The 24,934-nt window shown below is 54.3% G+C and overlaps 1 protein-coding gene across 1 annotated transcript in view; it reads right to left on the reverse strand.

Annotated features, from left to right (window-relative positions):
- Positions 1-24,934, reverse strand: part of ARIH1 (ariadne RBR E3 ubiquitin protein ligase 1) — a 62,032-nt gene that overhangs the window by 16,468 nt on the left and 20,630 nt on the right. Inside the window, 8 exon segments of the mRNA XM_075576030.1 lie at positions 5,200-5,330; positions 8,275-8,346; positions 8,474-8,516; positions 14,227-14,333; positions 17,057-17,124; positions 17,354-17,414; positions 19,492-19,527; positions 19,530-19,586. Of these exon segments, the coding sequence (XP_075432145.1) occupies positions 5,200-5,330; positions 8,275-8,346; positions 8,474-8,516; positions 14,227-14,333; positions 17,057-17,124; positions 17,354-17,414; positions 19,492-19,527; positions 19,530-19,586 (575 nt within the window).

Here is a 24,934-nt window from a genome sequence, read left to right on the forward strand (position 1 = left end):
TGCTAATACCTCTCCCTATACACCCTAACATCCCGCTGCTACTAATACCTCTCCCTATACACCCTAACATCCCGCTGCTAATACCTCTCCCTATACACCCTAACATCCCGCTGCTAATACCTCTCCCTATACAGGTAGAAAAAATTAGGGTGCTCAACCCAGATGAAATCCATCCAACTCGGTGGACTATGATTGAAAACCCTGGGGATACCAGTGGGAGTGGGTGGGTGCAACATAGACTTTTGTAAGCATGATGACAGTTGTCCAACTTAACTATGACAGTCTAAACCCATAAAGAAACCCACTCACGTCATCTCCAGGGGTGTAGAGCAGGCGTGCCAGCCATAAAGGAATCCACAGTCCAGGTGAAGGCAAAAGAAAGACGAATGGCGCACAGCCAGGGAGCCAGGTGTAGGATAAAACTGCTATTCTTTATTCGTGCATGCAGGAGGACAGGCAACCCCCTTGGGGAACAAACAGGAACCTCCTACGCGTTTCGGACCTGGGGGTCCTTTATCAAGGAGTATGGGATGTGTCTGGATAAGGCCCCTTATGTACCTGCTTCATAATTGGTAAATTTCAAAAGTCTGTGCAAAATCGCCGCCGCCACCTAGTGCGCATGCGCGTGACGTCACCCGAGGCGCCGCACCACCAAGCCGAAGGATTGTGGGTAAGTACCGCCCCCTGTGTCTGCTCGCGCATGCTCACATCGGAGCGTGAGGCTGGCAAGACTTCTCTAGTCAGTGTCTCCGCTCCTGCCAGTAGTGACGTCATCGCGGGTCTCCCATAGGCCGGTGCATGTCGCTGGCCCACCAATGGAAGTGGTGCACAGTCGACAATGCACCAATCACAACGGGTCCCCCCGCGCTCACACTAGAGGCAGTCATGGAGCATACAGGCTAGGATAAACAAAGAACAACTAATTTTGTGTATGACAGGGATATAAAAACAAGATCTAATTCTCAGGTCTACCTGTCATAGATGATGGGCTTTATCCATACTAATCCCATATTAAACAAAACATACAATGTGGTACATATAACACTCTATTGAAACAAACAAAATTACTACTAGCATGATACAATATGCACCTTGAAACTAAGTTCAAAAACATATACATATCCAAAATACAAAGAAAATACAAAATATATATTAAAAACAATAAAGACATTTAACAAGACTTGTTGGTATGTCTTGTCCTTAATGTCCCCAAGGCTGAGGAACAACAAATGTAATATACTTTTATGTATACAGATTCTTATTGTCATCCTTAATTCATATCGGTGAAACTGTATAATTACATGTTGACAACTGAGGGTGCTATAATTTTATGTTTTGACTCATACTATGTAATTGATGGATTATAAACATTTTAAGAGCCCTTTATAATCCATCAATTACATAGTATGAGTCAAAACATAAAATTATAGCACCCTCAGTTGTCAACATGTAATTATACAGTTTCACCGATATGAATTAAGGATGACAATAAGAATCTGTATACATAAAAGTATATTACATTTGTTGTTCCTCAGCCTTGGGGACATTAAGGACAAGACATACCAACAAGTCTTGTTAAATGTCTTTATTGTTTTTAATATATATTTTGTATTTTCTTTGTATTTTGGATATGTATATGTTTTTGAACTTAGTTTCAAGGTGCATATTGTATCATGCTAGTAGTAATTTTGTTTGTTTCAATAGAGTGTTATATGTACCACATTGTATGTTTTGTTTAATATGGGATTAGTATGGATAAAGCCCATCATCTATGACAGGTAGACCTGAGAATTAGATCTTGTTTTTATATCCCTGTCATACACAAAATTAGTTGTTCTTTGTTTATCCTAGCCTGTATGCTCCATGACTGCCTCTAGTGTGAGCGCGGGGGGACCCGTTGTGATTGGTGCATTGTCGACTGTGCACCACTTCCATTGGTGGGCCAGCGACATGCACCGGCCTATGGGAGACCCGCGATGACGTCACTACTGGCAGGAGCGGAGACACTGACTAGAGAAGTCTTGCCAGCCTCACGCTCCGATGTGAGCATGCGCGAGCAGACACAGGGGGCGGTACTTACCCACAATCCTTCGGCTTGGTGGTGCGGCGCCTCGGGTGACGTCACGCGCATGCGCACTAGGTGGCGGCGGCGATTTTGCACAGACTTTTGAAATTTACCAATTATGAAGCAGGTACATAAGGGGCCTTATCCAGACACATCCCATACTCCTTGATAAAGGACCCCCAGGTCCGAAACGCGTAGGAGGTTCCTGTTTGTTCCCCAAGGGGGTTGCCTGTCCTCCTGCATGCACGAATAAAGAATAGCAGTTTTATCCTACACCTGGCTCCCTGGCTGTGCGCCATTCGTCTTTCTTTTGCCTCTCCCTATACAGCCTAACATCCCGCTGCTAATACCTCTCCCTATACACCCTAACACCCCGCTGCTAATACCTCTCCCTATACACACATCCTGCTGCTAATACCTCTCCCTATACACCCTAACACCCCGCTGCTAATACCTCTCCCTATACACACATCCTGCTGCTAATACCTCTCCCTATACGCCCTAACATCCGGCTGCTAATACCTCTCCCTATACACCCTAACATTCCGCTGCTAATACCTCTCCCTATACACCCTAACATCCTGCTGCTAATACCTCTCCCTATACACCCTAACATTCCGCTGCTAATACCTCTCCCTATACACGCTAACACCCCGCTGCTAATACCTCTCCCTATAAACCCTAACATCCCGCTGCTAATACCTCTCCCTATACACCCTAACATCCCGCTGCTAATACCTCTCCCTATACACCCTAACATCCTGCTGCTAATACCTCTCCCTATACACCCTGCTGCTAATACCTCTCCCTATACACCCTAACATCCCGCTGCTAATACATCTCCTTATACACCCTAACATCCTGCTGCTAATACCTCTCCCTATACACCCTAACATCCCGCTGCTAATACCTCTCCCTATATACCCTAACATCCCGCTGCTAATACCTCTCCCTATACAGCCTAACATCCCGCTGCTAATACCTCTCCCTATACACCCTAACATCCCACTAATACCTCTCCCTATACACCCTAACATCCCGCTGGTAATACCTCTCCCTATACACCCTAACATCCCGCTGCTAAAACCTCTCCCTATACACCCTAACATCCCACTAATACCTCTCCCTATACACCCTAACATTCCGCTGCTAATACCTCTCCCTATACACCCTAACATCCTGCTGCTAATACCTCTCCCTATACACCCTAACATTCCGCTGCTAATACCTCTCCCTATACACCCTAACATCCTGCTGCTAATACCTCTCCCTATACACCCTAACATTCCGCTGCTAATACCTCTCCCTATACACGCTAACACCCCGCTGCTAATACCTCTACCTATACACCCTAACATCCCGCTGCTAATACCTCTCCCTATACACCCTAACATCCCGCTGCTAATACCTCTCCCTATAAACCCTAACATCCCGCTGCTAATACCTCTCCCTATACACCCTAACATCCCGCTGCTAATACCTCTCCCTATACACCCTAACATCCTGCTGCTAATACCTCTCCCTATACACCCTGCTGCTAATACCTCTCCCTATACACCCTAACATCCCGCTGCTAATACATCTCCTTATACACCCTAACATCCTGCTGCTAATACCTCTCCCTATACACCCTAACATCCCGCTGCTAATACCTCTCCCTATATACCCTAACATCCCGCTGCTAATACCTCTCCCTATACAGCCTAACATCCCGCTGCTAATACCTCTCCCTATACACCCTAACATCCCACTAATACCTCTCCCTATACACCCTAACATCCCGCTGGTAATACCTCTCCCTATACACCCTAACATCCCGCTGCTAAAACCTCTCCCTATACACCCTAACATCCCACTAATACCTCTCCCTATACACCCTAACATCCCGCTGCTAATACCTCTCCCTATACACCCTAACATCCTGCTGCTAATACCTCTCCCTATACACCCTAACATCCCGCTGCTAATACCTCTCCCTATACACCCTAACATCCTGCTGCTAATACCTCTCCCTATACACCCTAACATCCCGCTGCTAATACCTCTCCCTATACACCCTAACATCCCACTAATACCTCTCCCTATACACCCTAACATCCCGCTGCTAATACCTCTCCCTATACACCCTAACATCCCACTAATACCTCTCCCTATACACCCTAACATCCCACTGCTAATACCTCTCCCTATACACCCTAACACCCCGCTGCTAATACCTCTCCCTATACACCCTAACACCCCGCTGCTAATACCTCTCCCTATACACCCTAACATCCAGCTGCTAATACCTCTCCCTATACACCCTAACACCCCGCTGCTAATACCTCTCCCTATACACCCTAACATCCTGCTGCTAATACCTCTCCCTATACACCCTAACATCCCGCTGCTAATACCTCTCCCTATACACCCTAACATCCCACTAATACCTCTCCCTATACACCCCAACATCCCGCTGCTAATACCTCTCCCTATACACCCTAACATCCTGCTGCTAATACCTCTCCCTATACACCCTAACATCCCGCTGCTAATACCTCTCCCTATACACCCTAACATCCCACTAATACCTCTCCCTATACACCCTAACATCCCACTGCTAATACCTCTCCCTATACACCCTAACATCCCGCTGCTAATACCTCTCCCTATACACCCTAACATCCTGCTGCTAATACCTCTCCCTATACACCCTAACATCCCGCTGCTAATACCTCTCCCTATACACCCTAACATCCCGCTGCTAATACCTCTCCCTATACACCCTAACATCCTGCTGCTAATACCTCTCCCTATACACCCTAACATCCCGCTGCTAATACCTCTCCCTATACACCCTAACATCCTGCTGCTAATACCTCTCCCTATACACCCTAACATCCCACTAATACCTCTCCCTATACACCCTAACATCCCACTGCTAATACCTCTCCCTATACACCCCCAACACCCCGCTGCTAATACCTCTCCCTATACACCCTAACATCCCGCTGCTAATACCTCTCCCCATACACCCTAACACCCCGCTGCTAATACCTCTCCTTATACACCCTAACATCCTGCTGCTAATACCTCTCCCTATACACCCTAACATCCCGCTGCTAATACCTCTCCCTATACACACACGGACGTACCAGGCAGAGCCGTGGGGCTCCCAGGGGCCCAAACACACCCAGCAGAACTCCGCCTTGCAGTTCTGGTTCCGGCAGACCATGTGGTTGCAGCCTCCGTCCTTCTCTATGGTCACGTGACATTTGGGGCATTCCTGGGAGGGGACAGAACGTAAGAAGGATAGGAAGAGGGGCGAGGGGAAGAGGGGCGAGGGGGAGAAGAACGGGGGGGAGGGGGGTGGTCGACATGGGGCAGGGGACGAGCAGGGGGATGGGGGACGACGACCTTGAAAATGGGCTTAACTTTCTGGATTTTGTTTTGTTAACGGCCCCTACACCTGCAGTAGTGTCTCCCCGCGGGACTGTGTGTTTAGTCTCACCAGGCAGCACAGAGCCGCTTTCAATGCAGACTTCAAAGAGGCTCATCTGAGAAACTGTTTCATCCTGACCCCATGAATTAATGTACATCTTCTACTCTGTTCGCTATGCATTTGGACTCCTCTTAAGAAATCGCAACCAAATTTTACATGATGGTTCCTGGGGTTTTTGTCTTTGTTTGGATCCTATCCCACACCACATCATGATCCCATATGACATCGTCCCATCACACCACCCTAAGGATCCCACCTAGGCTGGGGCCATGGTGCCTTCGCCCGTGCGGAGGCTTTTCAGTGAGCGGGCGCTGACCTGGCCATGGTGGACGGGCCGTGGGGGGCGTGCCTAGGGGCGTCACGGATCTCACGCGACCGGCCTGTCGCACCAAGAAATCAGTTTGAGCTGATTTCTTGCGCACTGCGCGCCCCCTCCCGCTTCCGCACGCGAACACTGCCTTAAGGCGGCCTGCTGGCTCAGCCCTGCGGTACCAGGGCCCCAACCTTAATCTTGGTCCCTCTGAAAAGCCAATTTGCAACATTAGCAAAAATCCCGCAGCAGCCCCAGTTCTTCCCGCACGCGTGATCGGTGCTTGGGACGAGAGTGCAACGTCCCGCACAAGCAGCGTTAGAGGCTCTCGGTGTTTGGGACGAGAGTGCAACGTCCCGCACAAGCAGCGTTAGAGGCTCTCGGTGTTTGGGGCGAGACGTCCCGCACACACACGCAGCATTAGAGGCTCTCGGTGTTTGGGGCGAGACGTCCCGCACACACACGCAGCATTAGGGTCTCTCGGTGTTTGGGGCGAGACGTCCCGCACACACGCAGCGTTAGAGGCTCTCGGTGTTTGGGGCGAGACGTCCCGCACACACACGCAGCATTAGAGGCTCTCGGTGTTTGGGGCGAGACGTCCCGCACACACACGCAGCATTAGAGGCTCTCGGTGTTTGGGGCGAGACGTCCCGCACACACACGCAGCGTTAGAGGCTCTCAGTGTTTGGGGCGAGACGTCCCGCACACACGCAGCATTAGAGGCTCTCAGTGTTTGGGGCGAGACGTCCCGCACACACACGCAGCATTAGGGTCTCTCAGTGTTTGGGGCGAGACGTCCCGCACACACGCAGCATTAGAGGCTCTCAGTGTTTGGGGCGAGACGTCCCGCACACACGCAGCATTAGGCTGGGTCCATGGTGAGCATGCGTCTTTGCGACCGTGCGCGTGACGTCACCCGCGTTTTAGCTGCAGCGATTTGTTGCCTGAGTAGATGCGACGGAAGACGTGTTGGAGGCGTCGTCGTGACGTCACAGAGCTGGTTCGTCCTCATTGAAACCATAATGGGCGGAATGTGTATTATATATGTATGTGTATTATAAATCGCCATTAGACAGGTGACCTACCCGGGAGGGGGTATTATAAATCGCCATTAGACAGGTGACCTACCCGGGAGGGGGTATTATAAATCGCCATTAGACAGGTGACCTACCCGGGAGGGGGGTATTATAAATCGCCATTAGACAGGTGACCTACCCGGGAGGGGGTATTATAAATCGCCATTAGACAGGTGACCTACCCGGGAGGGGGGTATTATAAATCGCCATTAGACAGGTGACATACCCGGGAGGGGGGTATTATAAATCGCCATTAGACAGGTAACCTACCCGGGAGGGGGGTATTATAAATCGCCATTAGACAGGTGACATACCCAGGAGGGGGGTATTATAAATCGCCATTAGACAGGTGACATACCCGGGAGGGGGGTATTATAAATCGCCATTAGACAGGTGACATACCCGGGAGGGGGGTATTATAAATCGCCATTAGACAGGTAACCTACCTGGGAGGGGGGTATTATAAATCGCCATTAGACAGGTAACCTACCCGGGAGGGGGGTATTATAAATCGCCATTAGACAGGTGACATACCCAGGAGGGGGGTATTATAAATCGCCATTAGACAGGTGACATACCCGGGAGGGGGGTATTATAAATCGTCATTAGACAGGTGACATACCCGGGAGGGGGTATTATAAATCGCCATTAGACAGGTGACATACCCGGGAGGGGGGTATTATAAATCGCCATTAGACAGGTGACATACCCGGGAGGGGGGGTATTATAAATCACTGCATTTTGGGGGTTCTTGGCATTCCCCGAGCAACGCCGGCTCCTGTAACTGGTTATTTATAGAGCGGACCTGCAGCTTACTCGGCGCTTAACGCCAGAGACGACACAGCACAGGGAATTATAATACAAGAAGTGTAACAAAAGGCAGACAATAGCAAAGGCGATCTCTGCCCCGGAGAGCTTACAATCCAAGCGAACGCTCTCGGATGTGCAGCGATGGCACACAGTAGGAAGGATTGAGCAGGCTTCTTATTCCCATTTCGGGCGCACGTTTAGGCATAAAGAAAGATCAGCGCGCAGAGAGAAAACTAGGGAGGTGGAGACAGGCCCCGTGTACAGCAGGGGGGGCACTACCGTCCTCAAGTACCCCAAACAGGTCAGGTTTTCAGGATATCCCTGCTTCAGCACATACATACATAGTTACTATGTATGTGCTGAAGCAGGGATATCCTGAAAACCTGACATGTTGGGGGGAGAGGCTTGAGGACTGGAGTTGAGCAGCACTCCTGTACAGCATGGGGTACAGCATGGGGGACAACCCCCCCCCCCCCCCAAAAGGTGTAGGGAGAAGAAGTAGAGGAAGGGGGTGACGGGGTGACAGGCCTACCTTTGTATTGGCCGCGATCCAGTTTGAGGTCTCGCTGTCATCATCGCACTTCTTGATCCATTTCTTTAACCACTGGGCGGGGGGGAGATAAAACAAGCCACATTGAACCCATCTTATCAGCCACTTACCCCCCCTCTCTGGCCCTCAGAATTCCTTCTACCCCCCCCCCCCCCGGCACCGCCCCCCCTCACAGCCTCACCTTACATTTCACCGGGTCGTGCCAATTCTCTCCGCAGTTGAAGCTGAAAGAGACACAGACTATTAGTGGAGACTTGCTGTAGCGGGGGGCTTCCAGGAGAGGGGGGATAGGTGCCTGGGAGAAGAAAATACTGACTTTTTGGTTCACCCAACACCCCAAATAGCTACTTTTAGTAAAGAATTCATTCATTCTCAGTGCTAGAAGCACAGATCAGACGGCTTGTTTCTTCTGGAATGTTATTATCCATTTGCATTTCGTCAGGGCCTCTGGATAGGGGTTAGTGTGTGTGTCAATCAAGTGTTTTTTTCCCCCGTCCTTGAGACAAACTCGAGAGACCCCCGCTTCAGCTTAATATAATTGATGTAGACGTGAGGGTGCTGATTGGGGCGGCAAGGATATAGCAACTATAAAGGAGAAGAACCCCAATTTGAGTAGCACTCTCTCACTAACTTGGATGATAAGTGTATGAGTTAAAATATATTTATTGGGAACAAACGATAAAATACAGGGCTTTAAAATAAACAATGAAATGGCGCACAGGGGATCCAACAGGAGCGTGGTAACCCCGGATAGGGAACAAGCCTAAGTGCAGTGTTAGAGTATTAAACACGGTGCCTTGGTGTATAACTAGATAAGATCAACTACCAAGGAAAAGGGCGAGGAAGGGGAAGACGTATAAAACCCGGATTAAAATGACAGCAGCTGTCCTGGGTAACTGCCTGGTGCACAATGAGTGACCTTATGTTAGTAGGACCACAGTGGATTACAATGTAACCACCGTATATGATCTGTGTAATCATGTGTCCAATAACATAGCAGGATCTGGGTGAGCCAATAGTGAAACACAGTAAGCAGAAAGTCTCTAGATGCGACAGTTGCCTGCTTAATACATGGATGCAGATTAACCTGCAGTGGGTAATAGATGATTAGCGTTGAAATACCACAAACAGATGTGTGAGCGTGGATCTGTTGTGTTAGATCCGTGCAGACACTAAAAACTCAAGAGTACTGAGCAGCTTGATAACAGCTGGGACCCCCCGCGGCGCGGGCGGCCGCGTGAGCGTTCCCCACCAGCAGGGGAATCCTTCTGAGCCGGTCCCAGTCCCCCCTCGCTGACGGCTCACTACGCGCTGTGACGCGTCAGCCGCCAGGGGATGCAAGAAAATTGTGATCCCGAGCGGTGACGCGTCACGTGGTGCGCTGGTGAGCCTATCAGCGGCGGGAGCGGGAGCTGTCAGACAGCTTCCTACACAAGGTAGGGGGTGCTGAGTGTGTGTGAGTGTGAGGAGGGCATTTGTGGGGGAAGGGGGAGGGAGCGGGAGCTGCCTATCCAGAGGCCCTGACGAAATGATTACACAGATCATATACGGTGGTTACATTGTAATTCACTGTGGTCTACTAACATAAGGTCACTCATTGTGCACCAGGCAGTTACCCAGGACAGCTACTGGCATTTTAATCCGGGTTTTATACGTCTTCCCCTTCCTCGCCCTTTTCCTTGGTAGTTGATCTTATCTAGTTATACACCAAGGCATCGTGTTTAATACTCTAACACTGCACTTAGGACTGTTCCCTATCCGGGGTTACCACGCTCCTGTTGGATCCCCTGTGCGCCATTTCATTGTTTATTTTAAAGCCCTGTATTTTATCGTTTGTTCCCAATAAATATATTTTAACTCATACACTTATCATCCAAGTTAGTGAGAGAGTGCTACTCAAATTGGGGTTCTTGCCCCTCCCCTTATCAGAGAGACAATACAGATAAGGGGAGGGGGTAGAGAGGGGGCTTTGCCGGTGTAAGCTCTTGTTGAACACACGTCAGACACAAGAGAGCAGCCCGAGGAAATCAGCCCCCTCCCAAGTGTCAGCTCCCTGTGTTTCTATAATAACTTTAGTAAGGATTTAATAATACTTATAGGGGTCAGAGATGGGTAAAATATTTATCAATCACCCAGAAGTGATCCCTTAACCCTGTCACTGCCACTAGTACACTTTGCCCCTAGGAGGGACTGGCCCCGTAACTCTATCACTGCCATTGGTACACTTTTCTCCTAGGATAGACTGGTCCCTATAAATAATTTGAAGCACAGGTAGCAAGTTATCATGGAGATAAAAGTATAAAGAAAATGTTTGTATGGACATGCTATAAACCACCAAATATCTGTAAGATTGAGGAAGCCAAAATACTTTTGCAAATGGAGAAGGCATCAAAACTGGATCATGTTTGCATAATGGGGGATTGTAATTATCCAGACAAAGACTGGGGCAATGAGATTAGCATTACAGCAAAAGGAAACAGGTTTTTGGGGGTGCTTAAAGACAATTATATGACCCAAATGATTGAGGAACCAACCAGGAGAGGGGCAGTTCTGGATTTGGTCATATCAAACAATGTAGAAGTAATAACAAATATTCAAGTCCTGGAACATTTGGGTAACAGTGATCATAACATGGTCCCATTTGAAATAAATGATCAAAAACCATATTACTTGGGTTCAACAAAGACCTTAAACTTTAGAAAGGCAGATTTTAATAAACTGAGGTCTAATCTACAAGTAATACATTGGGATGATGTTTTTGCAGGGAAAAATGTAGAAGATAAATGGGTAGTCTTTAAAACATTGTTAGAAAAGCACACTTATCAGTGTATACCCTTGGGTAATACGTATAAAAAAAATAAGTGAAAACCAATGTGGCTAAATAAACAGGTAGGGAGGAAATGGACAGAGGAAATGGACAAGAAGAGGAAGGCGTTTAGATTCTTTAAGTCAGAAGGGACAGAGACATCATATAAGAATTATAAGGAATATAACAAAAATGGATAATGAAAAAAGAATTGCAATATAAAGTAAGATCAACCCTAAAAAGTTCTTTAAGTACATTAATAACAAACAAAAAAAATGTAGAAAAGAAAATATAGGAACCTTTCAGTGTGAGATGGGCAGGCAGATTATTGGAGATAAGGAAAAAGCTGAGGTATTAAACAAATTCTTTGCCTCTGTGTTTGCCAGGGAAGAATCAATTTCAATAGTAGTGCCGCAGGAGTAAGCCACAACCTCCATATTAATGAACAATTGGTTAACTGAGGAAGAAGTTCATAAGCGGCTTGATAAAATGTAAGTAAATAAAGCACCTGGCCCCGATGGCATACATCCAAGAGTTCTCAAGGAGTTAAGCTCAGTAATAGCCGAACCATTATATTTAATATTCAAGGACTCCATTTCCACAGGCTCAGTACCACAAGATTGGCGTAAAGCAGATGTGGTGCCTATATTTAAGAAGGGAGCTAGTTCACAACCGGGGAATTACAGACCTGTAAGCCTGACTTCAATAGTGGGGAAACTAAAGTACTTGAAGGTTTAATACGGGATAATATTCAGGAATACCTAATGGAAAACAAAATTATTAGTAATAGTCAGCATGGATTTATGAAGGATAGATCATGCCAAACTACCCTTATTTGTTTCTTTGAGGAGGTAAGTAGCAATTTAGACCAGGGTAATGCAGTTGATATGGTCTACTTAGATTTAGCAAAGGCTTTTGATATGATTCCACACAAGAGGTTAGTGTACAAAATAAAGCAAATTGGACTCAGTAATAATATATGCACCTGGATTGAAAACTGGTTGAAGGACAGACAACAGAGGGTTGTCATAAATTGAACTTTTTCAGATTGGGCTGAAGTTGTGAATGGAGTACCTCAGGGATCGGTACTGGGACCCCTGCTTTTTAACTTGTTTATTAATGACCTTGAGGTTGGCATAGAGAGCAAAGTCTCCATCTTTGCTGATGATACTAAATTGTGTAAGGTAATAGAATCAGAGCAGGGTGTAATTTCAGTCCAGAAGGTCTTGGATAGACTGGAAACGTGGGCAGGTAAATGGCAGATGAGGTTTAATACAGATAAATGTAAGGTTATGCATTTTGGAAACAAGAATAAACAGGCAACTTACAAATTAAATGGGGATACATTAGGAGAATCCTTGATGGAGAAGGATTTAGGAGTGCTTGTAGACAGCAGACTTAGCAATAGTGCCCAAAGTCAGGCAGTAGCTGCAAAGGCAAACAAGATCTTATCTTGCATTAAACAGGGAATAGACTGAAGGGAAGTAAACATAATTATGCCCCTTTATAAAGCATCACCTCTATGCTGACGACACACAAATATACTTTTCAACACCTGACCTTACACCTGCTGTACAAACCAAAGTTTCTGAATGTCTCTCTGCTATATCATCCTGGATGGCCCTCCGCCGCCTTAAACTCTACATGGCTAAAACAGAGCTCCTCATACTTCCTCCCAAACCTGGCCCTACTACCTCCTTATACATTACTGTTGGAACTACGATCATTCACCCAGTAGCCCAAGCACGCTACCTAGGGGTCACACTCGACTCCTCTCTCACATTCGCCCCTCACATTCAAAACATTTCTAAAACCTATCGCTTTTTCCTCCGCAATATAACAAAGATACGCCCTTTCCTCTGTTGCTCGACTGCTAAAACTCTGACTCAGGCCCTCATTCTCTCCCGTCTTGATTACTGTAACCTCCTGCTGTCTGGCCTTCCTGCCTCTCACCTGTCTCCCCTACAATCTATCCTAAACGCTGCTGCCAGAATCACTCTACTCTTTCCTAGATCTGTCTCAGCATCACCCCTGCTGAAATCCCTCTCCTGGCTTCCGATCAAATCGCGCATCTCACACTCCATTCTTCTCCTCACTTTTAAAGCATTACACTCTTCTGCCCCTCCTTACATCTCAGCCCTAATTTCTCGTTATGCACCATCCAGACTCTTGCGTTCTTCTCAAGGATGTCTTCTTTCTACCCCCTTTGTATCTAAAGCCCTCTCCCGCCTTAAACCTTTCTCGCTGACTGCCCCACACCTCTGGAATGCCCTTCCCCTCAGTACCCGACTAGCACCCTCTCTATCCACCTTTAAGACCCAACTTAAGACACACTTGCTTAAAGAAGAATATGAATAGCACTGTGGATATTCTGAACACATGATACATAAGGCTTGGCCCCCTGCAGACGCACTTACCAGAACTCCCTCCTACTGTCTCTGTACGTTCTCCCTACCTACCAATTAGACTGTAAGCTCCTCGGGGCAGGGACTCCTCTTCCTTAATGTTACTTTTATGTCTAAAGCGCTTATTCCCATGATCTGTTATTTATATTATCTGTTATTTATTTGATTACCACGTGTATTACTGCTGTGAAGCGCTATGTACATTAATGGCGCTATATAAATAAAGACATACAATACAATACAATACAAATACCACACCTTGAATATGGAGTACAATTTTGGGCACCACTCCTTAGAAAAGACATTATGGAACTAGAGAGAGTGCAGAGAAGAGCCACCAAATTAATAAAGGGGATGGACAATCTAACGAGGAGAGGCTAGCTAAATTAGATTTATTTACATTAGAAAAGAGGCGTCTAAGAGGGGATATGATAACTATATACAAATATATTCAGGGACAATACAAGGAGCTTTCAAAAGAACTATTCATCCACAGGCAGTACAAAGGACTCGGGGCCATCCCTTAAGGTTGGAGGAAAGGAGATTCACCAGCAACAAAGGAAAGGGTTCTTTACAGTAAGGGCAGTTAAAATGTTGTGATTCATTACCCATGGAGAATGTGATGGCAGATACAATAGATATGTTCAAACAATGGTGTGGTTGGGTTGATTTGGGGGGAGGGTCCATCTCCCCTTCCTCAGGCTTCCAACACCCATTTCTTACCAGAACTGTCGGCCACATTTGCAGCGCACGGGTTTGGCGTCGGGATATTGAACTTTTACCACGTGGTGGCAATCTGGTGCGGGGCACCACTTCAGGAGTCTATTACACTGCAGGGGGGAGGGCGAGGAATGAGAGAGAATGAGAGAGAGATGAGAGAGAGAATGAGAGAGAGAAAGAGAGAGAGAAAGAGAGAGAGAAAGAGAGAGAGAAAGAGAGAGAGAGAGAGAATGAGAGAGAGAAAGAGAGAGAATGAGAAAGAGAGAGAGAATGAGAGAATGAGAGAGAGAGAATGAGAAAGAATGAGAGAGAGAACGAGAGAGAACGAGAGAGAGAGAATGAGAGAATGAGAGTGAGAGAATGAGAGGCCAGAGAGAGAATGAGAGGCCAGAGAGAGAGGCCAGAGAGAGAGAGAGAGGCCAGAAAGAGAGAGAGAGAGGCCAGAGAGAGAGAGAGAGAGAGAGGCCAGAGAGAGAGAGAGAGAGAGAGAGAGAGAGGCCAGAGAGAGAGAGGCCAGAGAGAGAGAGAGAGGCAGAGAGAGAGAGAGAGAGAGGCCAGAGAGAGAGAGAGAGAGGCCAGAGAGAGAGAGAGAGAGAGAGGCCAGAGAGAGAGAGAGAGAAAGAGGCCAGAGAGAGAGGCCAGAGAGAGAGAGAGGCCAGAAAGAGAGAGAGAGGCCAGAGAGAGAGAGAGAGAGAGAGAGAGAGAGAAAGAGGCCAGAGAGAGAGAGAGAGAGGCCAGAGAGAGAGAGAGAGAGAGAGAGGCCAGAGAGAGAGAGAGAGAGAGAGAGAGAGACCAGAGAGAGAGAGGCAGAGAGTGAGAGAGGCCAGAGAGAGAGAGAGAGGCCAGAGAGAGAGAGAGAGGCCAGAGAGAGAGAGAGAGAAGCCAGAGAGAGAGAGAGAGGCCAGAGAGAGAGAGAGAGAGAGAGAGAGGCCAGAGAGAGAGAGAGAGAGAGAGGCCAGAGAGAGAGAGAGAGAGAGGCGAGAGAGACCAGAGAGAGAGGGGCCAGAGAGAGAGAGAGGGGCCAGAGAGAGAGAGAGAGAGAGAGAGAGAGGGGCCAGAGAGAGAGAGAGAGAGAGGGGCCAGAGAGAGAGAGAGAGAGGGAGAGGGGCCAGAGAGAGAGAGAGGGGGCCAGAGAGAGAGAGAGAGGGAGAGGGGCCAGAGAGAGAGAGAGGCCAGAGAGAGGAGAGAGAGAGGCCAGAGAGAGAGAGAGAGGCCAGAAAGAGAGAGAGGCCAGAGAGAGAGGCAGAGAGAGAGAGAGAGAGAGATGCCAGAGAGAGAGAGAGAGGCCAGAGAGAGAGAGAGAGGCCAGAGAGAGAGAGGCCAGAGAGAGAGTGAGAGGCCAGAGAGAGAGAGAGAGGCCAGAGAGAGAGAGAGAGAGAGAGGCCAGAGAGAGAGAGAGGTCAGAGAGAGGCGCGAAAGAAAAGTGCGAAAGAGAGTGACCGCTAAGACAGAGTGCATTCAAGCACAAATAACACGCTCAACTTCACACATCTAAACATATAGCTCCCCCCCCCACCAGTGAATGGGTACGATCCGCTCCGCAGAGAAGAGGCACTAGCCCCCTCCCCCCCGAGAAAGGGTAGTAGCCGCCCCGGAGTAAGGGTACAAGACGGAGTAAGGGTACTAGCATGCCCCAGAGTAAGGGTACTAGTCCGCCCGCCCGCCCGCCCGCCCCAGAATAAGGGTACTAAGAGAGTAAGGGTACTAGTCCGCCCGCACCAGAGTAAGGGTAATAGATCGCCCGCCCCAGAGTAAGGGTACTGGTCCGCCCCAGAGTAAGGGTACTGGTCCGCCCCAGAGTAGGGTACTGATCCGCCCCAGAGTAAGGGTACTGATCCGCCCCAGAGTAAGGTACTGGTCCGCCCCAGAGTAAGGGTTCTGGTCCGCCCCAGAGTAAGGGTACTGGTCCCGCCCCAGAGTAAGGGTACTGGTCCGGCCCAGAGTAAGGGTACTGGTCCGCCCCAGAGTAAGGGTACTGGTCCGCCCCAGAGTAAGGGTACTGGTCCGCCCCAGAGTAAGGGTACTGGTCCGCACGTCGCCCCAGAGTAAGGGTACTGGTCCGCCCGTCCGCCCCAGAGTAAGGGTTACTGGTCCGCCCGGTCCGCCCCCAGAGTAAGGGTACTTGGTCCGCCCCAGAGTAAGGTTACTAGACCGCCGCCCCAGAGTAAGGTTACTAGCCCGCCCGCCCCAGAGTAAGGTTACTAGCCCGTCCGCCCCAGAGTAAGGTTACTAGCCCGTCCGCCCTAGAGTAAGGTTACTAGCCCGTCCGCCCCAGAGTAAGGTTACTAGCCCGTCTGCCCCAGAGTAAGGTTACTAGCCCGTCCGCCCACAGAGTAAGGTTACTAGCCCGTCCGCCCCCAGAGTAAGGTTACTAGCCCGTCCGCCCCAGAGTAAGGTTACTAGCCCGTCCGCCCCGAGTAAGGGTACTAGGCCGCCCGCCCGGAGTAAGGGTACCGCCCCGGAGTAAGGGTACTAGCCCGCCCCGAAGTAAGGGTACTAGCCCGCCCGCCCCAGAGTAAGGGTACTAGCCGCCCCGCACCGGAGTAAGGGTACTAGCCGCCCCGGAGTAAGGGTACTAGCCGCCCCGGAGTAAGGGTACTAGCCGCCCGGAGTAAGGGTACTAGCCGCCCCGGAGTAAGGGTACTAGCCGCCCCGGAGTAAGGGTACTAGCCGCCCCGGAGTAAGGGTACTAGCCGCCCCGGAAGTAAGGGTACTAGCCGCCCGGAGTAAGGGTACTAGCCGCCCCGGAGTAAGGGTACTAGCCGCCCGGAGTAAGGGTTACTAGCCGCCCCGGAGTAAGGGTACTAGCCGCCCCGGAGTAAGGGTAACTAACCTCTACAAAGCTATTCGTTATTAAATGCTGATACTTTAACTTGACTTTGGAATCTGTGATCAGGGCGCCTGCAGGGAGAGAGAACGCACACGCGTGTTAGCCGCGCACACGATTTCCTGCTACTCTGGCAGTACAGGGGTTAGGTTACCCTATGGTGGGGGGAGGGGAACGCGTGGCTTGTTTTGGTTTCTCTGGGGTTAGGAATGACGATCTGTTGTGGAAGGAAACGCCTGCGCGAGTAACAGATATTCGGTGGGATACAAGGGATACCAGCGGGATAATGGGAATACTCGGCACTTACATGACGGGTGTTGTCGTCAACCAAGATGTCGCAGCCGTGAGCCGGGCAGGAGATGGTCTGGAAAAGACAGGTAAGTTAGTGAGGAAACACGCGGAGCGGGTCGGTGGTGGGGGAGAGAGAGAGAGAGCGAGAGAGGGCGAGAGAGAGAGAGAGAGGCGGGCGCGCGAGAGAGAGAGAGCGGGCGCGCGAGAGAGAGAGAGCGGGCGCGAGAGAGAGAGAGCGGGCGCGAGAGAAAGAGCGGGCGCGCGAGAGAGCGGGCGCGAGAGAAAGAGCGGGGTCGCGCGCGGAGAGAGAGCGGCGCGAGAGAGGCGTGCGCGCGCGAGAGAGAGCGGGCGCGCGAGAGAGCGGGCGCGCGCGAGAGAGAGCGGGCGCGCGAGAGAGAACGGGCGCGCGAGAGAGAACGGCGCGCGCGAGAGAGTGAGAGCGGGCGCGAGAGAGGGCACGCTCGAGAGAGAGAGGGCGCGCGCGGAGAGAGAGCGGGCGCGCGCGAGAGAGCGGGCGCGCGCGAGAGAGGGCGGTGCGCGCGAGAGAGAGGGCGGTGCGCGCGAGAGAGAGAGCTGGCGCGCGAGAGAGAGAGCTGGCGCGCGAGAGAGCGGGCGGGGCGCGCGAGAGAGAGAGAGAGAGAGGGGCGCGCGAGAGAGAGAGAGAGAGGGCGCGCGAGAGAGAGAGAGAGGGCGCGAGAGAGAGAGGGCGCGGAGAGAGAGCGGGCGCGCGAGAGAGAGCGGGCGCGCGAGAGAGAGCGGGCGCGCGAGAGAGAGCGGTGCGCGCGAGAGAGCGGGGCGCGCGAGAAAGAGAGCGGCGCGAGAGAGAGAGCGGGCGCGAGAGAGAGAGCGGGCGCGAGAGAGTGAGCGGGCGCGAGAGAGAGCGGGCGCGAGAGAGAGAGCGGGCGCGAGAGAGAGCGGGCGCGAGAGAGAGAGCGGGCGCGAGAGAGAGAGAGAGAGCGGGCGAGAGAGAGAAAGAGCGGGCGCGAGCGAGCGGGCGCGAGAGAGAGAGAGCGCGGGAGAGAGAGAGAGCGCGGCGCGTGAGAGAGAGCGGGCGCGTGAGAGAGAGCGGGCGCGTGAGAGAGAGCGGGCGCGTGGAGAGAGAGCGGGCGGGCGCGAGAGAGAGAGCGGGCGAGAGAGAGAGAGCGGGCGAGGAGAGAGAGAGCGGGCGAGAGAGAGAGAGCGGGCGAGAGAGAGAGAGCAGGCGAGAGAGAGAGAGCGGGCGAGAGAGAGAGAGTGCGGGCGAGAGAGAGAGAGTGCGGGCGAGAGAGCGGGCGAGAGAGAGCGCGGGCGGAGAGAGAGAGAGAGAGCGGGCGAGAGAGAGCGGCGGGCGAGAGAGAGAGCGGGGGCGAGAGAGAGGGCGAGAGAGAGCGAGCGAGAGAGCGGGGAGTGGGAGAGCGGGCTGGGGAGTGGGAGAGCGGGCTGGGGAGGGGGGGAGAGAGAGGGCTGGGGAGGGGGGGGAGAGAGCGGGCTGGGAGGGGAAGGAGAGAGAGCGGGCTGGGGAGGGCGGGGGGGGGGGGGAGAGAGAGATCGGGCTGGGGAGGGGGAGAGAGATCGGGCTGGGGAGGGGGGGGGGGGGGAGAGAGAGCGGGCTGGGGAGGGGGGGGAGAGAGAGCGGGGCTGGGGAGGGGAAGGAGAGAGAGCGGGCTGGGAGGAGAGAGGAGAGCGGGCTGGGAGGCGAGGGCGGGGGGGGGGAGAGAGAGAGCGGGCTGGGGAGGGCGGGGGGGGGAGAGGAGAGAGCGGGCTGGGGAGGGCGGGGGGGGAGAGAGAGAGATATCGGGCTGGGGGAGGGGGGGGGGGAGAGAGAACGGGCTGGGGAGGGGGGGGGAGAGAGGCGGGCTGGGTAGGGGGGGAGAGAGAGCGGGCTGGGGAGGGGGGGAGAGAGAGCGGGGCTGGGGAGGGGGGGGAGAGAGATCGGGCTGGGGAGGGGGGAGAGGAGAGCGGGCTGGGGAGGGGGGAGAGAGAGAGCGGGCTGGGAGGGGGAGGAGAGAGAGCGGGCTGGGGAGGGGGAGGAGAGAGAGCGGGCTGGGGAGGGGGAGGAGAGAGAGCGGGCGCGGGAGGGGGAGGAGAGAGAGCGGGCCGGGGAGGGGGGGGGGGGGGGGTGAGTTTGAGTGGCAGGGGAGGTGGGGCGCAGGCTGCCCCCCCCCCGTTACCTGTCCCATGCCTTCCTCTATGATTTTGGTGGTCAGGGGTATTCGCCCCAGCACTGCATGCAGAACTTGTGTCCGCACTCGAGCCCTGTGAAATACTGAGGGGAACACAGAGGGGAAAGAAAACAGTGTGAAGAGGACACGGACATACCACTGCTTCAGGGGCCACGAAGGGGGGCAGTGACTAAAACACACAAAACACAGTACAGAGGTGGCTCCAGACCTCAAAGGCCACCAACAGGTCAAGTTTTCAGGATATCCCTGCTTCAGCACAGGTGGCTCAGTCAATGACTGGGCCAGTGATAGAGCAAACCTGTGCTGAAGCAGGGATATCCTGAAAACCCCGATATAGTGCTATTGCACGAAGCATGCAGGAGGATCGTCAGACCTCCGGTTTTAATGGACGAATAAAGCTCGTTTTTGGATACACATTTGACCCCCTCTCGTGGCTGTGCGCTATACTTGCTATTGTGCTTATCCTGAAAACCTGACCTGTTGGTGGCCCTTGAGGACTGGAGTTGGCCACGCCTGCAATAGGACGAGCACAATGACCGTGTGACTCAGACACAAAAGGCCACCACGTGATTACTAGTGTCCGCCACACAGAACGGTGACAGGGACCCAGACACAGAGTAGGCCACGTTAATCTGTCCCTTATGCGGCAAAGGCCCTTTCTATCACACCGCAGGGTGACCGTTGTCCCCAGCAAACACGTGCCCTCACACCGCAGGTGACCGTGTCCCAGCGAAACCACGTGCCCTCACACCGCAGGGTGACCGTTGTCCCAGCGAACACGTGCCCTCACACCGCAGGGTGACCGTGTCCCAGCGACACGTGCCCTCACACCGCAGGGTGACCGTGTCCCAGCGAACACACGTGCCCTCACACCGCAGGGTGACCGTGTCCCAGCGAACACACGTTGCCCTCACACTGCAGGGTGACCGTGTCCCAGAGAACACGTGCCCTCACACTGCAGGGTGACCGTGTCCCAGCGAACACGTGCCCTCACACTGCAGGGTGACCGTGTCCCAGCGAACACGTGCCCTCACACTGCAGGGTGACCGTTGTCCCAGCGAACACGTTGCCCTCACACCGCAGGGTGACCGTGTCCCAGCGAACACGGGCCCTCACACTGCAGGGTGACCGTTGTCCCAGCGAACACGGGCCCTCACACCGCAGGGTGACCGTGTCCCAGCGAACACGTGCCCTCACACCGCAGGGGTGACCGTGTCCCAGCGAACACGTGCCCTCACACCGCAGGGTGACCGTGTCCCTAGAGATACACGTGCCCCTCACACTGCAGGGTGACCGTGTCCCAGCGAACACGTGCCCTCACACCGCAGGGTGACCGTGTCCCAGCGAACACACGTGCCCTCACACCGCAGGGTGACCGTGTCCCAGCGAACACACGTGCCCTCACACCGCAGGGTGACCGTGTCCCAGCGAACACGTGCCCTCACACCGCAGGGTGACAGTGTCCCAGCGAACACGTGCCCTCACACTGCAGGGTGACCGTGTCCCAGCGAACCACGTGCCCTCACACCGCAGGGTGACCGTGTCCCAGCGAACACGTGCCCTCACACCGCAGGGTGAACCCGTGTCCCAGCGAACACGTGCCCTCACACCGCAGGGAGACCGTTGTCCCAGCGAACACGTGCCCTCACACCGCAGGGAGACCGTGTCCAGCGAACACGTGCCCTCACACGTGTTGGGTGACCGTGTCCCAGCGAACACGTGCCCTCACACCGCAGGGTGACCGTGTCCCAGCGAACACACGTGCCCTCACACTGCAGGGTGACCGTGTCCCAGAGAACACGTGCCCTCACACCGCAGGGTGACCGTCTCCCAGCGAACACGTGCCCTCACACCGCAGGGTGACCGTGTCCCCAGCGAACACGTGCCCTCACACCGCAGGGTGACCGTTGTCCCAGCGAACACGTGCCCTCACACTGCAGGGTGACCGTGTCCCAGCGAACACGTGCCCTCACACCGCAGGGTGACCGTGTCCCAGCGAACACGTGCCCTCACACTGCAGGGTGACCGTGTCCCAGCGAACACGTGCCCTCACACAGCAGGGTGACCGTGTCCCAGCGAACACGTGCCCTCACACCGCAGGGTGACCGTGTCCCAGCGAACACGTGCCCTCACACTGCAGGGTGGACCGTGTCCCAGCGAACACGGGCCCTCACACCGCAGGTGACCGTGTCCCAGCGAACACGGGCCCTCACACCGCAGGGTGACCGTGTCCCAGCGAACACACGTGCCCTCACACTGCAGGGTGACCGTCTCCCAGCGAACACGTGCCCTCACACTGCAGGGTGACCGTGTCCCAGCGAACACGTGCCCTCACACCGCAGGGTGACCGTGTCCCAGCGAACACGGGCCCTCACACCGCAGGGTGACCGTGTCCCAGCGAACACACGTGCCCTCACACTGCAGGGTGACCGTGTCCCAGAGAACACGTGCCCTCACACTGCAGGGTGACCGTGTCCCAGAGAACACGTGCCCTCACACCGCAGGGTGACCGTGTCCCAGCGAACACGTGCCCTCACACTGCAGGGTGACCGTGTCCCAGAGAACACGTGCCCTCACACCGCAGGGTGACCGTGTCCCAGCGAACACACGTGCCCTCACACCGCAGGGTGACCGTGTCCAGCGAACACGTGCCCTCACACTGCAGGGTGACCGTGTCCCAGCGAACACGTGCCCTCACACTGCAGGGTGACCGTGTCCCAGCGAACACGTGCCCTCACACTGCAGGGTGACGTGTCCCAGCGAACACGGGCCCTCACACTGCAGGGTGACCGTGTCCCAGCGAACACGTTGCCCTCACACCGCAGGGTGACCGTGTCCCAGCGAACACGTGCCCTCACACCGCAGGGTGACCGTGTCCCCAGCGAACACGTGCCCTCACACCGCAGGGTGACCGTGTCCCAGCGAACACGTGCCCCTCACACTGCTAGGGTGACCGTGTCCCAGCGAACACTGGTGCCCTCACACTGCAGGGTGACGGTGTCCCAGCGAACACGTGCCCTCACACCGCAGGGTGACCGTGTCCCAGCGAACACGTGCCCCCACACCGCAGGGTGACCGTGTCCCCAGCGAACACGTGCCCTCACACCGCAGGGTGACCGTGTCCCAGCGAACACGTGCCCTCACACTGCAGGGTGACCGTGTCCCAGCGAACACGTGCCCTCACACCGCAGGGTGACCGTGTCCCAGCGAACACGTGCCCTCACACTGCAGGGTGACCGTGTCCCAGCGAACACGTGCCCTCACACCCGCAGGGTGACCGGTGTCCCAGCGAACACGTGCCCTCACCACTGCAGGGTGACCGTGTCCCCAGCGAACACGTGCCCTCACACCGCAGGGTGACCGTGTCCCCAGCGAACACCGTGCCCTCACACCGCAGGGTGACCGTGTCCCAGCGAACACGTGCCCTCACACTGCAGGGTGACCGTGTCCCAGCGAACACGTGCCCTCACACCGCAGGGTGACCGTGTCCCAGCGAACACGTGCCCTCACACCGCAGGGTGACCGTGTCCCAGCGAACACGTGCCCTCACACCGCAGGGTGACCGTGTCCCAGCGAACACGTGCCCTCACACCGCAGGGTGACCGTGTCCCAGCGAACACGTGCCCTCACAACCGCAGGGTGACCGTGTCCCAGCGAACACGTGCCCTCACACCGCAGGGTGACCGTTGTCCCAGCGAACACGTTGCCCTCACACCGCAGGGTGACCGTGTCCCAGCGAACACGTGCCCTCACACTGCAGGGAGACCGTTGTCCCAGCGAACACGGGCCCTCACACTGCAGGGTGACCGTGTCCCAGCGAACACGTGCACTCACACTGCAGGGTGACCGTGTCCCAGCGAACACGTGCCCTCACACCGCAGGGTGACCGTGTCCCAGCGAACACGGGCCCTCCACACTGCAGGGTGACCGTGTCCAGCGAACACGTGCACTCACACTGCAGGGTGACCGTGTCCCAGCGAACACGTGCCCTCACACCGCAGGGTGACCGTGTCCCAGCGAAGCACGTGACCCTCACACCGCAGGGTGACCGTGTCCCAGAGAACACGTGCCCTCACACTGCAGGGTGACCGTGTCCCAGCGAACACGTGCCCTCACACTGCAGGGAGACCGTGTCCCAGCGAACACGTGCCCTCACACCGCAGGGTGACCGTGTCCCAGAGAACACGTGCCCTCACACTGCAGCAGGGTGACCGTGTCCCCAGCGAACACGTGCCCTCACACTGCAGGGTGACCGTGTCCCAGCGAAACACGTGCCCTCACACTGCAGGGTGACCGTGTCCAGCGAACACGTGCCCTCACACCGCAGGGGTGACCGTGTCCCAGCGAACACGTGCCCTCACACTGCAGGGTGACCGTGTCCCAGCGAACACGGGCCCTCACACCGCAGGGTGACAGTGTCCCAGAGAACACGTGCCCTCACACTGCAGGGTGACCGTGTCCCAGCGAACACGTGCCCTCACACCGCAGGGTGACCGTGTCCCAGCGAACAAGTGCCCTCACACCGCAGGGTGACCGTGTCCCAGCGAACACGTGCCCTCACACCGCAGGGTGACCGTGTCCCAGCGAACACGTGCCCTCACACCGCAGGGTGACCGTGTCCCAGCGAACACGTGCCCTCACACCGCAGGGTGACCGTGTCCCAGCGAACACGGGCCCTCACACTGCAGGGTGACCGTGTCCCAGCGAACACGTGCCCTCACACCGCAGGGTGACAGTGTCCCAGCGAACACGTGCCCTCACACCGCAGGGAGACCGTGTCCCAGCGAACACGTGCCCTCACACCGCAGGGTGACAGTGTCCCAGCGAACACGTGCCCTCACACTGCAGGGTGACAGTGTCCAGCGAACACGTGCCCTCACACCGCAGGGTGGACCGTGTCCCCAGCGAACACGTGCCCTCACACTGCAGGGTGGACCGTGTCCCAGCGAACACGTGCCCTCACACTGCAGGGTGACCGTGTCCCAGCGAACACGTGCCCTCACACTGCAGGGTGACAGTGTCCCAGCGAACACGTGCCCTCACACCGCAGGGTGACCGTGTCCCAGCGAACACGTGCCCTCACACCGCAGGGTGACCGTGTTCCCAGCGAACACGTGCCCTCACACCGCAGGGTGACCGTGTCCCAGCGAACACGTGCCCTCACACTGCAGGGAGACCGTGTCCCAGCGAACACGTGCCCTCACACCGGCAGGGTGACCGTGTCCCAGCGAACACGTGCCCTCACACTGCAGGGTGACCGTGTCCCAGCGAACACGTGCCCTCACACTGCAGGGTGACCGTGTCCCAGCGAACACGTGCCCTCACACTGCAGGGAGACCGTGTCCCAGCGAACACGTGCCCTCACACTGCAGGGTGACAGTGTCCCAGCGAACACGTGCCCTCACACTGCAGGGTGACCGTGTCCCAGCGA

This window comes from Ascaphus truei, chromosome 18, assembly GCF_040206685.1.
Source record: "Ascaphus truei isolate aAscTru1 chromosome 18, aAscTru1.hap1, whole genome shotgun sequence".
In the NCBI taxonomy this organism is placed as follows: domain Eukaryota; kingdom Metazoa; phylum Chordata; class Amphibia; order Anura; family Ascaphidae; genus Ascaphus; species Ascaphus truei.